Here is a 15,276-nt window from a genome sequence, read left to right on the forward strand (position 1 = left end):
CGGAGTGCCCACCCGCACGTAGAGCGAGGTTCGCTGGCAATTGAGCTTTGACACAGGTTGGTGTTGATGACATCAGTGCCACACGCGCCCCCCCCCCCCCCCATGCCGAAGCTGTCCACGTGCAAAGGCAGAACGACAAGAGCATGACTCGGGTCGGTAAAGGGCGATGAGCACTGGAGGCGATGCCCAGGCCAGAAAAGGAAGCTGACGTGGGCCCTTTGCTGACAGGCTGTCCCTGGCTGGAGCCCACCTTTAGGACCTTGACCATGTCTCCTGCCTTCTGTCAGGCCTTATCTCTCCTGTGTCTGTTCCTGCTGCCCCTCAAACTAACAGCAGAGGGAACAGACCCTAAATAAGCAGCACTGACCACCGACCGGGAGGCGTGTGTGTGTGTGTGTGTGTGTGTGTGTGTGTTTGCACACTCATGTGTGAGAGCTCTAAGAGCTCTTCATATTACAGCTAGGATTTGAGACAAAGCCGGAAAAAAACAGAGGGGAGTATGGGGCTCTAAACACGCTTCGTCATTTGGGGCTGATGGCAAGGTAAATACTTATCATTTTGCCTGAGCACACGCACCAAGAGAATTGATGATTCCTTTGAGTCACACTCTTGCATGAATGAGCTGCGACTTGCGAAGTCATCTTGATTGTTCTAGACCAGTGGTTCTCAACCTTCCTAATATCGCCACTCTTTAATACAGTTCCTCATGTGGTGGTGACCCCCAACCATAAAATTATTTTCGCTGCTACTTCATAACTGTAATTTTGCTACTGCTATGATCGTCATGTAAATATCTGATATGCAGGATGTATTTTCATTGTTACAAATTGAACGTAATTAAAGCATAGTGATTAATCACAAAAACAATATGTAATTATATATGTGTTTTCCGATGGTCTTAGGTGACCCCTGTGAAAGGGTTATTCAACTCCCAAAGGGGTCATGACCCACAGGTTGAGAACCGCTGTTCTAGATGGGACAAATGTTGGCTCACCACTGTCGGTCCTTTGTTCTGCTTTGTGAGGAGGAAACGAGATGTGACCTAGTAGTGCGGAGACCGGTTGAAAGAGGTTTCCCCTTTTTCTTTGTGGGGGAGACTAAGTCATCCTACTGTCTTCAGAGGGCAATAAGCATCACCTGGCCGATTATCCCTCTCCCCCGCCCCCTGCTTTTGTTTCCTCTCTCTCAGGTCAAGTCCTGACTAGTTTGGGGACAGTAGATCCCACTCTCTACCCCTATACAGGGGGCCATTTCGGTGGCCCTGTTCGATGCTGCAGTATGAGGAGCCCACATGGCAATTGCACTGGCCTGGCCCCATCCTGCTCAGGCCTTCGCCACCCGGCGCCAGGGCATCCTTCACGCGGCGGCCATGTGAACGCCATGCCCTGGAGGCCAAGGCCGTCTACAGAGACGCCTGCAATGCTGGGCAATGTGTTAGCCCAGAATCACCACGTGGAGGCCTCGCTTGGGGCCACTTTCCTGGGCCTCCAGTTCTTTGCAGTGTTTTCTCTCTAGAGGAGCCCAGCGCCTTTCTAAACACACGCACACACGTGCACACACATCACTGCCACCGCCAGCACCACCACTACCCACAACAACAAAACACCATCCTCCCCATCGCCGAACGCTGTGCTCCACGGTAAAGCTGTGCCTCCCGGGTGCCATAGCTGTGCCGTGATGCCTGGAAACAAAAAAAGGAAAACTTCCCTAGAAACAGGAAGCGGAAACACACTTCTCTAGGAACAGAGCACTGTCCCTCCAGCAGCAGGTGGGCCTCGGGACAGGGAGGCCCGCCTGATTGACCAGCGTGCAGGCCAGCGCTGAGCTGGGATTCCCGTAGCTGTGTGTGCGGCGCTTCTCTACCTGTGAGTCCCTGGGTGGTGTACAGTGGGACACCATTCAGCTGTCAAGACAAGATGGATGCAAAAAAGATCCCACTGCCAAACAGTGTTGCATAACTGGGAGGCGTTTGTGTGACAACTATGTTCCCCATTTTCATATTTGGCAAGGCGGCAGGCTGTAGGGAGCGCTAGCATTTGTGCGTGCTGGAAACAGCCTCACACAGACATAGACCCATCGAAAGTTCCAGCTCATCTGCTACGCCTGCCGCACCATTCTGCTTTGTTTGCACAAACGAGGCTGCCACACAACATTCCAGTTCGTCGTTGTGCGGGTGGTGTTCCAGCACTTGTGGGCAAGGAAAGACCGCAGAGTAGGCAGGAGGCAGATCACAGGGCACATCCCAGTTACAAACCATGTGGAGAATATTGACTTACAGGTGACTTCCTCCAAACCCTGTCTCCACTCCCCTCCACCACCACCCCCTCAAATACCCTAAAATTTTAATTTGTTCCTTCTCAGCTTTTAAGTATTTTAAATCTATTTTCTCTCCAACCTGTCAATCAGAGCCTAAACCCTTATGTGCCCAGAGTGCCCTCTTGATAGACTTTCGTGGAAGTGGAATCACTCTAAGAGATAGCAAAGGCTAGCCTGTTGTCTCCTCCTTTCAGCTCCGTGGGGGTCACTGCTGCTCCCCATGATGCCTGCGGTGCTGGTGGCAAGAATGGGATTCATGCTTGGCCAACGCTATCTGAGGCCCGTTCATGTGGCCAGTGCCTATGGCGTGAAGGCTCTCGGGAGCTGCCCTGCATGGAAGTCCTTCCATGGTCTCCACTCTGAATACTATGGGTCTTGTGCCTTGACCTGCCCAGGAGGCCCCCTCAGTAGCCACGGTGACCCCAGGCCCAGCCCTGGAAACATAAGAGGCCCAACATCCCCAGCTTCTTGGTGGCTGATTTTTCATGGAGACCACCCCACCTGGCTACCCATCTTGCTGTCACGTCCAGGGATTTCTGAGACTGACTTGAGGCTTTGTCCTGACTTGCCTTGTAGGTCACATTCCCTGACAGACTCGCATGTGCTATTACTAATTTTTGCATTTTCCAAACTGCGTGTTATGGTTTCATGGGAGAGAAGAAAATAAAGTTCTATCTTCTGATGTGCTCATTGCTTTGTACATTTCCAAGAAGAGGGTAGGGCCATTTTCCAGACCTATTTCACCACAGATCCTCCCTTTTGGCCGAATACATGTTGATATCTTCTGAGATGCAAGCATTCACCAAATCACGGCCTACATTCCACCTACACCAAGCCTTCTGAATTCACGTTAGCATTTATCTTTGGTCCCGGAAACCAGGAAGAACAAGGGTATGGCTAAGAACCTGGGGCACTTACTTGAAGGAGTCGAGAGCATCGCTGACTGCATTGGCAAAATTGATATCCGTCGGGGAAGTTTTATATTCCAGGCAGTAGGTGGGTCTGACACCAAGAATCTCCACCTCACAGCCTAAGAAGGAAAGAGATGATAAATGGTTACTTTCTTCAATGGCTGAGGTAGGGTGATGAGCCTATTTCAGGACGGAGGCTCCATTAGTTAAAAAAAAAAAAAAATGTTGTTGTTCATTTTCAAGAAATAAAAGAACTTATTGCTGATAAGTGGCATAGTTAACTGTAATTTTGTTTAACTGGAGCAAAAATTCTCAAATGTCATTCCCATGCAACACCAGTGTCCCCTGACAGGGACTAGCAAAAATTGGTTAATAACTGTCTTTCTCAATTCCCACATTTGAAACAAAAAATTAATTAGTACATAGAAATGTCTCCATTAAAACATTTTTCCTGTAGAGTTTTTCATAACCACTAATTCTTCTCTTGCACCATTGCCTATTCTAGAATCAGGTATTAGGTACTATCGGATTAGTCCAGGAATAATAAAATAAGCATTCCACTAGTCTGACTGGACTTAGAGGGACTGCCCTAGATTGGCAAGCCTAAAAATCACTGAGCGAAAGCAAGGACTCGGAGCCGTGACCTTGCCTCTCCCCAAATGAGGCAAAAGAATAAAAGGCATTCAGATGGGAGGGGCTGCGGTGGCCTTAGCTTCTCTGCCCCAGCCCCCTGGGAGGTAGGAGCAGTTGCCCTGAGGAAGAGTCACCCAACCTTCTCAGGACATAAGGCAGAAGAGGGCTGAGTCCGTTTCAGTTTGAGTTAGTTGGGTAATTCATTGAGCACCTACTATGAACTAGTTGCCATGTTCAGGCGAGGTGGAAACAGGCATTTATCAGCCGGGGTCTCCAACCCGGAGCATCCCGGAGAGGAGTCCAGTGGGAGGAGACATACAGGAAAACAGTGTACTGCGTGAAGGCTGAGTGAAATGCACACTTACTGGGTGGTGAGGGGCACCTCCTCCTGGAAGCCTTCCTTGAATGCCCATGTTGGGCTCAGTCGCACAGACTGCATCTAGCCAATGCGTCGGGGGCTGGGAGTGAAGGTGGAAAAGAAAGGGACATCCCCAGCAAAGAGAGCAGCAGAAGCAAAAGTTCAAAGTTAGACACAATAAGGTGTGTGTGGAGAGCTGTCAGCACAACACAGCCCCAGACAGGGGGTGTCAGGAGACCAGATGGCGAGCTTTCCCCTAGCCCAGGGAGAATGATTTCCAAGGTGGAAGTGAGTCAAAGTGGGACAAGTTGGGAATGTAGGGAGAAGGGAGTGTCTCTGTCAAGAATCACATTAACTCCACTCCTGGGTACATCTGGCTACAGCTGGTAGCCATCTGGTCTGTAGCTGGTTACAGCTGATTTATTAGCAGGTGGGGCAGCCCCCAAGAAGAATTCCTTCATCCGGCATACCGGAGCAAGCGCGGAGTGCTCCGTGGAGACGCCATCCCGCCCTGGCTGATATCATGGGTGCAGGGAGAGCAAGCCTATCTAAGGGAGGCCCAGAAGCCAGGAAGCTGCCTGCCCAAGACTCGTTTGTTGAGAAGAATGAACAGGCTAGAGGCCCCAAGAGTAAATCCTGCCCATGGGTTCTTGGAAAATATTCCTCATTGGAAGAAATGCCAGTGGGATCTTGGCCAGTTATAGCACTTAAGATACCTGTGTTTCATCAGTTGAAGGTTAATTTGTGAATGTTTGTTCTTCTCTCAAAGATAGTTTAGTCAGCCAGGTATGAGCGGGCCCACACTTTGTATCTACTCTGTGCTCAGGGTCAACAACCCAAATGCAAGCAAGACACCGCCTATCCTACAGAAGATTACCAGCCTTACACAGTGTGGCCAGGTATCTGCTTCTGGCACATCTGACATATAGTTATGTGAGTTTGCAAGCAATGGAATTTTGACCAGGCTTTTGCAGATAAAGCAAACTGCATTGAGAAGTTTTAACTTTGGGTGGCGGGCACACTGTGCAATATTTAGATCTTCTAAGATAGAAATGCACACCCGAAACCTATACAATCATGCTGACCAAAAGCACTCAATACATTTCATATATAAAAAACTGCACACTTTTTTGTGTTTGTACATTAATATCAAACCATAAGTGTTCTGTATAATAATTATGTTTGTTAATATTATCAATCATATATTCTTTTAATGCTTTGTTGGATTAAAATGAATCTGGATTTAATATTGGCATAATTATACAGTTCACCTGAGAAATGTAAACTTGCCTGGGTTAAAGGATGATGTAAAAAAATTTTATTGATTACACATAGAATTATATAGTAAAGTTAGACACTATGTGTGGCAATGTAGACCTGTAGTAACACTGTTATGGATTTTTTTATTTTTAAAAATTACAATGAATTTTAACTCAAGAACCATGGCAGCATCCTTCCAGAATTGCATTAGTGTCTTCGTGTCTTTCTCAGTTGCATCGTAGCCTGAGCAAAAGTCTCCCTCAGATAATAGGCCTTAAATGCTGTGATAGCCCTAGCTGGTTTGGCTCAGTGGATAGAGCATTGGCCTGCAGAATGAAAGGTCACAGGTTCGATTCCAGTCAAGGGCACATGCCTGAGTTATGGGCTTGGTCCCAGTAGGTGGCGTGCAGGAGGCAGCCGATCAATGATTTTCTCTCATCACTGATGTTTCTATCTCTCTCTCGCTCTCCCTTCCTCTCTGAAATCAATAAAAATAAAATAATTTTTAAAAAGCTCCTATAATTCCTTGATCCATTGGTTGACTCAAAGAGGTAGTGGTTCGAGGGAGAATATCCACTCTGATACTGGGAAGAAGATAACCAGTAAAAGCAAGATGTTCAGGAGCATGACCAACAATACGTAAAATCTTGAAAGGTATATTATTCTCCAAACCTACTTCTCTCCCTTTCACAGGCTTAACAAACCAGCAGGGCACCCTGGAAGAGGGGTGACTTCTCCTGGCCCCTGCAGTGTACGGGCATGTGTACTTACTGATATGCTTGAAGGCCCTGGGGTTCCCGCTGTGCCAGATCACAAAGGGTTTCAATTTGCATCCTGCAACATTGCCCCCAAGCAAGACTGCTATCCTGTCCTTAAAAGCCCTGAAACCTGATATTAACTTGGCCTCCTTATGGATGAAAGTCATTTCAGGCATTCATTTCCAGATTAGGGGGGTTTTATCAACTTGAATATTTGCTTTGGCAAGTAATTTTCCTCCACAGTCAGCTTATCTAGAGTTTCCCAAAATTCTTCAGCTGCCTCCACATCAGTACTCCAGACTAACCCCTCACGTTCACACTACGTAATTAATAACGATTCTTGAGTCATTTAAGCCACCCAGAGCTAGCAGTCAATTCAGCATTGTAGGTGGGTCCAGCCTTTTCTCTCAGCACTGCAGACACTTTGCCTTGGCCATGATCGTCATGGTGCTGAGAGGAAAATGGTCCTGTGGCTGGTCTTTGATCCGGGTCATTAGAAGTTTCTTTGTGTCTGATATGCGCCCTTCTCAACTTGGTCTCATGGCCTTCAGACCCTTTAATGAAGCAAACCCTTTAACAGCTTCCATCGCTTTCTTATTCTTCAAGTTCGTAGCTATGGTGGAAGGGACATGTGTGGCTGAAGAGCAATAACCATCACTGATTTCCCACCTTTGTAGTCATTAATCACTTTTACTTCATTTCCAGGCCAATCACTCAGCATGGCCTCTTATTGGCAACACTAGTGGCCCCGTGCATGAAATTCGTGCATGGGGGGAGGGGTGTCCCTCAGCCCGGCCTGCACCCTCTCACAATCTGGGACTGCTGGCTCCTAACTGCTGACCTGCCTGCCTGCCTAATTGCCCCTAATCACTCTGCCTGCTGGCCTGCTCGCCCCCAACTGCCCCCCCTGCCAGCCTGCTCACCCCCAACTGGCCCCCCCCCCCTGCTGGCCTGATCACCCCCAACTGCCCTCCCCTCCTGGCCTGATCATCCTAATCACCTCTGCCTGGGCCCCACCACCATGGCTTTGTCCGGAAGGTCTCCTGGTCTAATTAGCACATTACCCTTTTATTAGTATAGATTAGCAGTGGATTTTGTATACTTAGGGGCCTTGATAAATTTAAAAACATGAGATTAAAATAAGCACAAGAGAAAATAATGCAATCAAGAGACTCAGTGAACCCAAGATGTATGAGCCTGCTGCCAACCAAATACAAACGTTGTCAGTAGGAAGATGCAAAGAATAACAGATATAGAAGATGTGTCTATATAAAATGTAATAGTTATATAAAGATATGGAGGATTTGAATATTAGTATCAATAAGCTGAATGCAAGTCCTGCAGACATGGTTACTTTGAATATAAGCTATACCTCCATGTGCCCTGAGACAGAACTAGACTCCTACCCAAGTGGACAGAAAGGGGCAAATGCAATCCTTCTGTTCCCTTGTCCTGTCCAATGGCTTCTCCTTGGTGAAGTCTCAAAAGGAGAAGCAGCCCTAGCTGGTTTGGCTCAGTGGATAGAACGTCAGTCTATGGACTGAAGGGTCCCAGGTTCCACTCCAGTCAAGGCCACATGCCCGGGTTGCGGGTTTGATCCCCAGTAGGGGGCGTGCAGGAGGCCGCCAATCAATGATTCTCTTTCATCATTGATATTTCTATCTTTCTCTCCCTCTCCCTTCCACTCTGATATCGATAAAAAAATATTATTATTTTTTTTTTTTTTAAAAAGGAGACGCATTTCCCTTACCTCGAATCTCCTAACCCAGAATGAGTAAATGACAAGGAAAGCAGCCAGCAAGAAGTGACAGCCACGATGCAGTAATGTGATGGAACATGAGCTAGCGAACGGGTGGTTTTAGAGACAGCAAGGCTAGTTTTGCTTCGTGAATTAGCGCGGGTGCTTGGTCTTGTTCTCCTTGGTGTTTATCTGATGGAAATCAGCAGACTGGAGGGGGTGCTGTATGGATCCCACCAGACAGTTCTCTGCCCAGGAGTCTGTGGGCCCCTTTCTGGAACTACCACAGGGGTCAACTGTGGATGTGGGCGCATGGCTCACCCTCGGGGCGGCTGCCTCCAGGCCATTGCTGGGCTTCCCCAGGAGCATGGAGTCTGCTTAGAGGAGGTCATTGCAGGTCACTCCAAGGTGCCTGCCTCCCTGCGCGGGGATCTGTGGGGAGACAGAGGCGACGGCCTGGACCTCTCGGTTTCACAGAACAAATAGGAGCTTCGGAGCGAGATTCCGGTTTCACAACCACTCCAAGGGCATGTCTGCCTTCGCTCCACCTTGTTCCCTCCTGGCTCCCAGGGAAACTGGGTGGGAATTACCCTTAATTAGGGTTCATTTTTAGGACATCGTCTCATCTCTGTCTAGAGTCCACCTTCCCACTGATATTTCCACCTGAGGCTGGGTGAGTAACCTCTCCTACAACCTCGTGAATATGCCCTGAGGAGAAGACAGAGTTACAGGGAACTTACAGACAACCAGAGGGCCACCTTTGTGCAAAATGAATGAATGAATGAATGAATGAATGAATTAGACATTTTTTCAGCCCAGCCAGTGTAGCTCAGTGGTTGAGCATCAACCTATGAACCAGGAGGTCATGGTTTGATTCCTGGTCAGGGCACATACCTGGATTGCCGGCTTGATCCCCAGTAGGGGTTGTGTAGGAGGCAGCCGATCAATGATTCTCATCATTGATGTTTCTTTTTTTAAATATATTGATTTCTGAGGAAGAGAGAGACAGATTGGCTGCCTCCCACATGCCCCACAATGGGGACCGAGCCCACAACCCAGGCATGTGCCCTTGACCAGAATTGAACCTGGGACCCTTCAGTCCACAGGCTAATGCTCTATCCATTGAGCCAAACAGGCTAGGACTCATCATTGATGTTTCTGTCTCTCTCTCTCTCTCCCTTCCTCTCTGAAATCAATAAAAAAATATATTTATAAAAAGGCATTTCTACAAAACATTTAACTTCCATCATCAGAAAATTATTTTAATATACCCATTTTATCACAACATCACTTGACTGCCATGGGCCACACTGTCCAAATAAATATGCAAATCAATGATGTCTACAAGGCAAGCGATGCCCTATGGATGCCTCACATCAAATCTTTTTATTTTACAGGTGAGGGCGGAAAAGCCACGGATGGGAGAAGTGAACGTCCCAATGTCTCCCTCCCTGCCGGCTGGTGGCCAGCTCTCCCAGCCCTGGGACATTCTCGCCGTGCCCACAGCTTCCCCACAGGAGCCTGGCTTCCTGGCAACTCTCTCCAAGGACCACCAAGGGGATCCCATAAAACTCACATTCCCCCCACTTCCTAGAGCACAGGTCTCACCTTCCAAGCGCTTGCCAGCTTTGACACGTCTTGTAACAATAAGCCCCGAGAGCTGCATTTTCTGTGATGGGAGGCAGGTGTACAATTGTTGAATCCATGTCTCAAGAGAGCTTATTAAAGCAGCTAAGCCAATTAACTCACTTAGAAACATGGAACCTTTTCCAGGAAAACGCAGGAGCTTGTGGGAACAAGTCCTGGGCGACAGGGGGGCCTTTGATCCCCAGGGTCAGGAGGGACCACAGGGCTGGGAGACCTCTGGGGGCGTCTCTCTTCTGATGGAGAAGAGGGTGGTGGGCGGGCCCCAGCACAGGACGCCGCTGAAGACTGGCCTTGTGTGCAGGGGCAGGGAGCCAGCCCGGGCGACAAAGGAGATGAGAAGCAACGCGTCCCCTACAGCAGATTCCAAAGCCTCAATGAACGTGCCTCAGTGGCACCGGAGGTGACTAACGGGGAGCCGGGGTGAGAAGAAGCATGTGCCTCACCCCGCCGAGTCTCCGCTTAGAAGTCGGTGGTGACGCTACAGCAAAGCATGATGAGGGCCAAGGTGGGGTTTCCCCTCTGCACCTGCTGGTTGGCTTTCGGTGGGAAAGTCTCCGTGCCGGGGTCGGGCCTGCCCTCCCAGGTGGAACCAGGTGAGGAATGATGTCCCTGGGACCCTCAGATAGGCTACCGGGGCTGAGGCAGGTGCTGTGCTTCCGATCACCCAAATCTTACAACTGATCACATGAGTGCAGCGAGCTCATGCTGGCCCACGGAAGCCGTCCTGACCTCTGCCCCACAAGGTACTCCCAACCAAAGCCTTCTTCTCCAAACGGGTGCTTTCCTGGGGTTTGGACCACAACAGACCGGGCCAACTCAGGATGCAACATGCTGTCGATTCCTCTGCTGCAGAGCTGAGCCCTGCAGCTGGCTGCTGAGCTCTGGCACCTGTCCAGGGACTCCCCACCCCCAGTCCCTCAAATCCGAGCCTGTGATCTTCAAGTCTGACAAATGGCCCTTTCCCATGTGTCTGAGGGGACCTTGGACCTGACCTGTGAGGTAGTTCTGGGTTACTTCCAGGAGTGAGTGCTGTGTGTGGGGGCCCCACACGTCACCCCTCTGCCGCCCTGGGGCCAATAGCCAGAGGCCAGTCTAGTGCCCACACTGACCGATGGCGAGTGCCACCTCTGCGTGTGGTCGTGTGTATGACGTACCCTGTCCGTGGTCTCTGCCTCCCAACCCCGACACATGAAAAAGCCAGGCTTTGGCCTCCTTTCCTTCTCTGATGACAAAGTGGCCAGCTCCAGCTGCCCACCCCTTTTCTGGAAACACCCCCTCCTATCCCTTAGTTGCCCTGAATTCTCTTGGCGAGTTAAAATAGGGCTTGTGCTCACTCTGTGCTCTTTGCTGCAGGGTATGTTTGAATTCCTGATGTGAATTCAAGAATTTTTCTTTGGGGCTAAGAGTGAGCTGGGGGGGTGGGGGGGCGCACTCCCCTGTGTCTCATAAAAACAGACATAGGCTAAGCTCTCGTTCTGGAATCTGGGGGCAGAGGATGGACTGAGCATCTACTCTGGTCAAATACTCTACATATCTTGTCTCATTCATATGCCCAGCAAGCCTGCGAAGTGCATCTGGTCATCCCTGTCGGACAAATGATGAAACTGGAGCACAGGTCAAGTGGCGGTCCCCGTGAGGAGGTGGCTGAATTGGTCCAGGAGGCACGTTCCGGCTCTTTTCTCTAAATTCCCCGAGGTTCCCCCAGTGCCCCAGCGACGTGCTGAAACACAGCAGGAGAACAGGAGGGGGCACAGCTCTCTGCACACAAAGGGCTCTGGTGGGGGAAGTGCCACCTCGGTCCCAACACACGCTGAATCAGACAGCCGCCGGCCCCGACCCCGCTAGGAGAGGCACGGCAGAGGGCGCCGACCAGGAGGTGTTTGGCACCAGCCGAGACTGTGGCACAGCCTGGGAGGAGTGGGTGCAGGTAACGGCCCTCAGCCACCAAAAGCCAAGACTCCAGCATTCTCTACGAGGACTGGTTCACTATAGGAAATACCAACTTTGGGCCCTTTTCTCCACCCTGTCAGGACCTCTTCCTCTGGATCCCCCTCCCATGCTCTGGGGAGTTGCTGGAAAATGTGGGGAGGCCATTGGTGCCACAGGAGCACAAGACCCTCCCCGGCCTTGGCTCAATTTCTTAATCCCCAATCCAATCCATCAGCAGGTCCTAGAGATCCATCGATTTCTCACCACTTCTGTGGTCCTGGTCCTAGCTAACCTCTCCTCTTTCCTGGGTCCGAGCAATAACATCCTAACTGGTTGGTCACCCCTTGTCCATCCATGGTGGATGTCTACATTCCATTGTCCATGCTACAGAGCAGTCTTGTCAACATGCCAGTGTGATACTGTCACCTTCCATCTTAAAGATTTCCAATGACTTCTTATTCCTCCCACGATGAGAACAAATTCTTCAGCTCCAACCAGAGAGCTTGGCCTGGCCTCAGCTTCTCTCCACCTCACCCACACTCCACCCTCCCTCCCTTCTCGGTTTCCTCCGTGTGTCTCCCATCCCATCCAGGACTTCAGCACATGCTGTCCCCTCAGTCTGGATGCTCTGTCCCACCCAACACCCTCACTCTCGCTTCCCCACCTTAGCAACCCTCTCAGGTGTTGAGTCACGCTCCCAGATGAAACCAGATCCCTTATAGATGATGCCATGATGCAATATGCTTTCCATGATCATGCCTTGAACAAATGCACTTTTACATTTACGTGGGCTAATGTGAGATTATCATCTGTCTCTTTGACTGGATGGTAAATTCTCAGGGGCTGAGAAAAGCCTGTATCTGCTTTTGTTCATAGTTGTCTCCTGAGAGCCTGTTCCCGGGCCTTGAGTCACACCCTTGTAAGATGTTTTATGAAGAAACACATTTTCTGTGATTTGTGAAGAAGGCGAGTTCAGCCCTGGATTTCTCTTTAAGGTTTTCCAATTCCATCTGGATGCCGCTGAGAGACTCTGAGCTCTATTGGCCAACATACGATCATCTTACAAAAGAGGGTTGGATGTGGCTGGGTAGCTATGAAAACTTTCCAACGCTGCAGGAATTGCTTCTGCAGACAGCAGTGCAGAGAGGCAATGCCTCCTCAATTTCCCTGCAGCAGAAATGGTTGCTGTTCACAGCAGCACTATTTACAATAGCCAAGATCTGGAAACAGCCCATGTGCCCATCAGTAGATGAGTGAATAAAAAAGCTGTGGCACATTTACACAATGGAATACTACGCAGCTGTGAAAAAGGGTCTCTTACCCTTTGCAACAGCAGGTATGGACCTGGAGATTAACATGTTAAGCAAAATAAGCCAGTCAGAGAAAGACAAATATCACATGATCTCACTTATATGTGAAATCTAACACAATAAACTGACAAAATAGGTCCAGAGACATGGATGCATGGAACAAACAGATAGCAGATCTCAGAGGGAGGAAAGGGTAGGAAGAGATTAACCAAAGAACATATATGCATCTAAGCATAGCGTATGGACACAGACAATAATGTAGCAAGGGCTTGGGGAAGGGGAATATCAATAAAAAAACAAGACTATTAAATGGTTGACGCCTAGAAATCCTGCTTCTGAAACTCACTTCTTTGGGAAGACCTCAACTCGAAATGCGAATTTGTCATCTTTTTCTTGATGACACAGACAGACAACCTTAGTGATGAAGTTTTACCAAAGTTACCCACACACAAAGGGAGTAATTCAAGGCGAATTCAACCCGAAGAGTCTTAGAGAATTTTGACCCACGCCTACTTTTGCCAGACATCATTAATGACAACAGCTTGTGTTTCATTGTATACTTTGGTGAGTTTTTAACGCATGTTTGCATCGCATTTAAAATATCAAATCAATTAGATATTATAGAGACATATGTTGCCATGGAAAACCATTCGGAAGTGTCATCATTGTGATCTCTTGTATTCCATGAGCACAAAATTGTGAGAGTAGTATGTATGGGTGTGTTGATCTGGAAAGGAAATCATAGTTTTTATCTGTTTCCTAAAGAGTGTAGGAACCAGCAAACTACATACTAAGGCCTCTCCTGGTTCTAAAATTACATACATCGTAAACTCTAATGACAAATTGGGGATGTTATTGGAACATTTAGTGAAAATTTGGATCCCTTGTCTTTGCAATGTCAAATATTGCCTGAAAAAAATTCCACTTGTTATTCAAGTGTTTGAAGTCACATACATAGAGTCAAACGGCTGGGCCATAATGGTAACGCACCCATCTGTGTGATTGATGCTGGCTCCTGCTAGTCCCTGAGCCTAAGTGTCTGCATCTAAGCACAGCCCAGTTGAAGGTTGTCAGGGATCCACCACAGCAGACAAGGAGAGGATGCTGTGAGCAATCCACAATTCCTGATCAATAGCTAATATGTGCCTCCTTACGTATCCTGATGAAATCACCTTGCTTTTAACAACTAAAACTTGATAGAAGCGGAGTCAGATACCCATGGTTAATTCCCCACCCAGCTCACCTCTGGCAAGTGGGCGAGGGGAAGCGAGGTGGAAGTGTGTCTTTCACCCACATAGAAGGTGTCTTATTCATCTGAACACCTGCTCAGGACAGGAAGAGGCCAGTAGAAGGGTCCAGACCGCACCCAGCACCATCCCAGAGCCACACGGAGGATTGCCCTCACGTCCTCCTGATTGCGAGGCTGTAGGGAGTTAACACTGCAAAATGCATGTGGAACGAAGTGGAACTTAGATTCTTTAGGCTCTCACTCCAAAGAGTCTGAACCACAGGCTCCTAAAAGCTTTCTACTTTTTGTTCCTTTTTTGTATTTCATGAGAGCCATACGAATGAGCTTAAAAACCACCACCACTGTGTACGGTAGCACTGATGGTCCGGAAAAAGCGCCCTTCGGCTTTGGGTTACTCTCCACGTGAAGTGAATACGGAGCCTCTTCCTTCTCCCCCTCAATGAAATTCCTTGGACCTCAGAGCACAAGGACAGGGCAGGGGAATAAAATCCGTGAGGGAACCCGGCTGGCGTGGCTCAGTGGTTGAGCGTCAAGCTATGAACCAAGATGTCACAATTCGATTCCTGGTCAGGGCACATGCTCAGGGTGCCCAATTCCCAGTGTGGGGTGTGCAGGAGGCAGCCGATCAATGATGCTCTCTCATCATTGATGATTCTGTCTCTCTCTCCGTCTCCCCTTCTCTCTAAAATATATTTAAAAAAATAAAAATAAAATCAGTGAGGGACACACCATCAGCTCTTACCCTTTGCAAAACATTACTAGGCCCTAGTCATGCAGTTCCTGGCCGGTTTCTTCGGGCCTTCCCAAAGGAGTATTCCATTTCGGGCCTGGGATCATGTCCCCAGGCACATCTCTCCCTGCGCAGCTCAATGGCACCACGGGGTGGGGTAATAAAGGGTCTGTTTACAATATTCCCTTTCTCGGGACTGGAGGTGCGGTGTTTTGGACTCCTCACCACTGATCAATTTTTCAGTCTGCTGCTTTATCTACCTGACAGGAAGACTTGAACTCCTGCCATTTCTAAATTGCTCTTCTAAATATTGACTTAATGGCGAGACTCAGAGAGTCATAACACAGCTCCCTGGCGCAATGAAGGTTTTCCAGGCCTCCTCGAGGGGTCTGCGCAACGTCCTGCGGGGCCAGGGAAGGAAGAGGAGGATTCGAGAA

General features: G+C 48.9%; 1 protein-coding gene across 2 annotated transcripts in view; it reads right to left on the reverse strand.

Moving 5' to 3' along the window:
* Window positions 1–15,276, reverse strand: part of ENPP6 (ectonucleotide pyrophosphatase/phosphodiesterase 6) — a 73,590-nt gene that overhangs the window by 21,266 nt on the left and 37,048 nt on the right. For both annotated transcript variants that reach the window (XM_081085203.1, XM_081085204.1), the window contains exon 3: window positions 3,235–3,346. In XM_081085203.1, coding sequence (XP_080941329.1) covers window positions 3,235–3,346 — 112 coding nt within the window. The remainder of the gene's footprint in view (window positions 1–3,234; window positions 3,347–15,276) is intronic.

This window comes from Myotis nattereri (genome assembly GCF_964212035.1).
Source record: "Myotis nattereri genome assembly, chromosome: 2".
Taxonomy (NCBI): domain Eukaryota; kingdom Metazoa; phylum Chordata; class Mammalia; order Chiroptera; family Vespertilionidae; genus Myotis; species Myotis nattereri.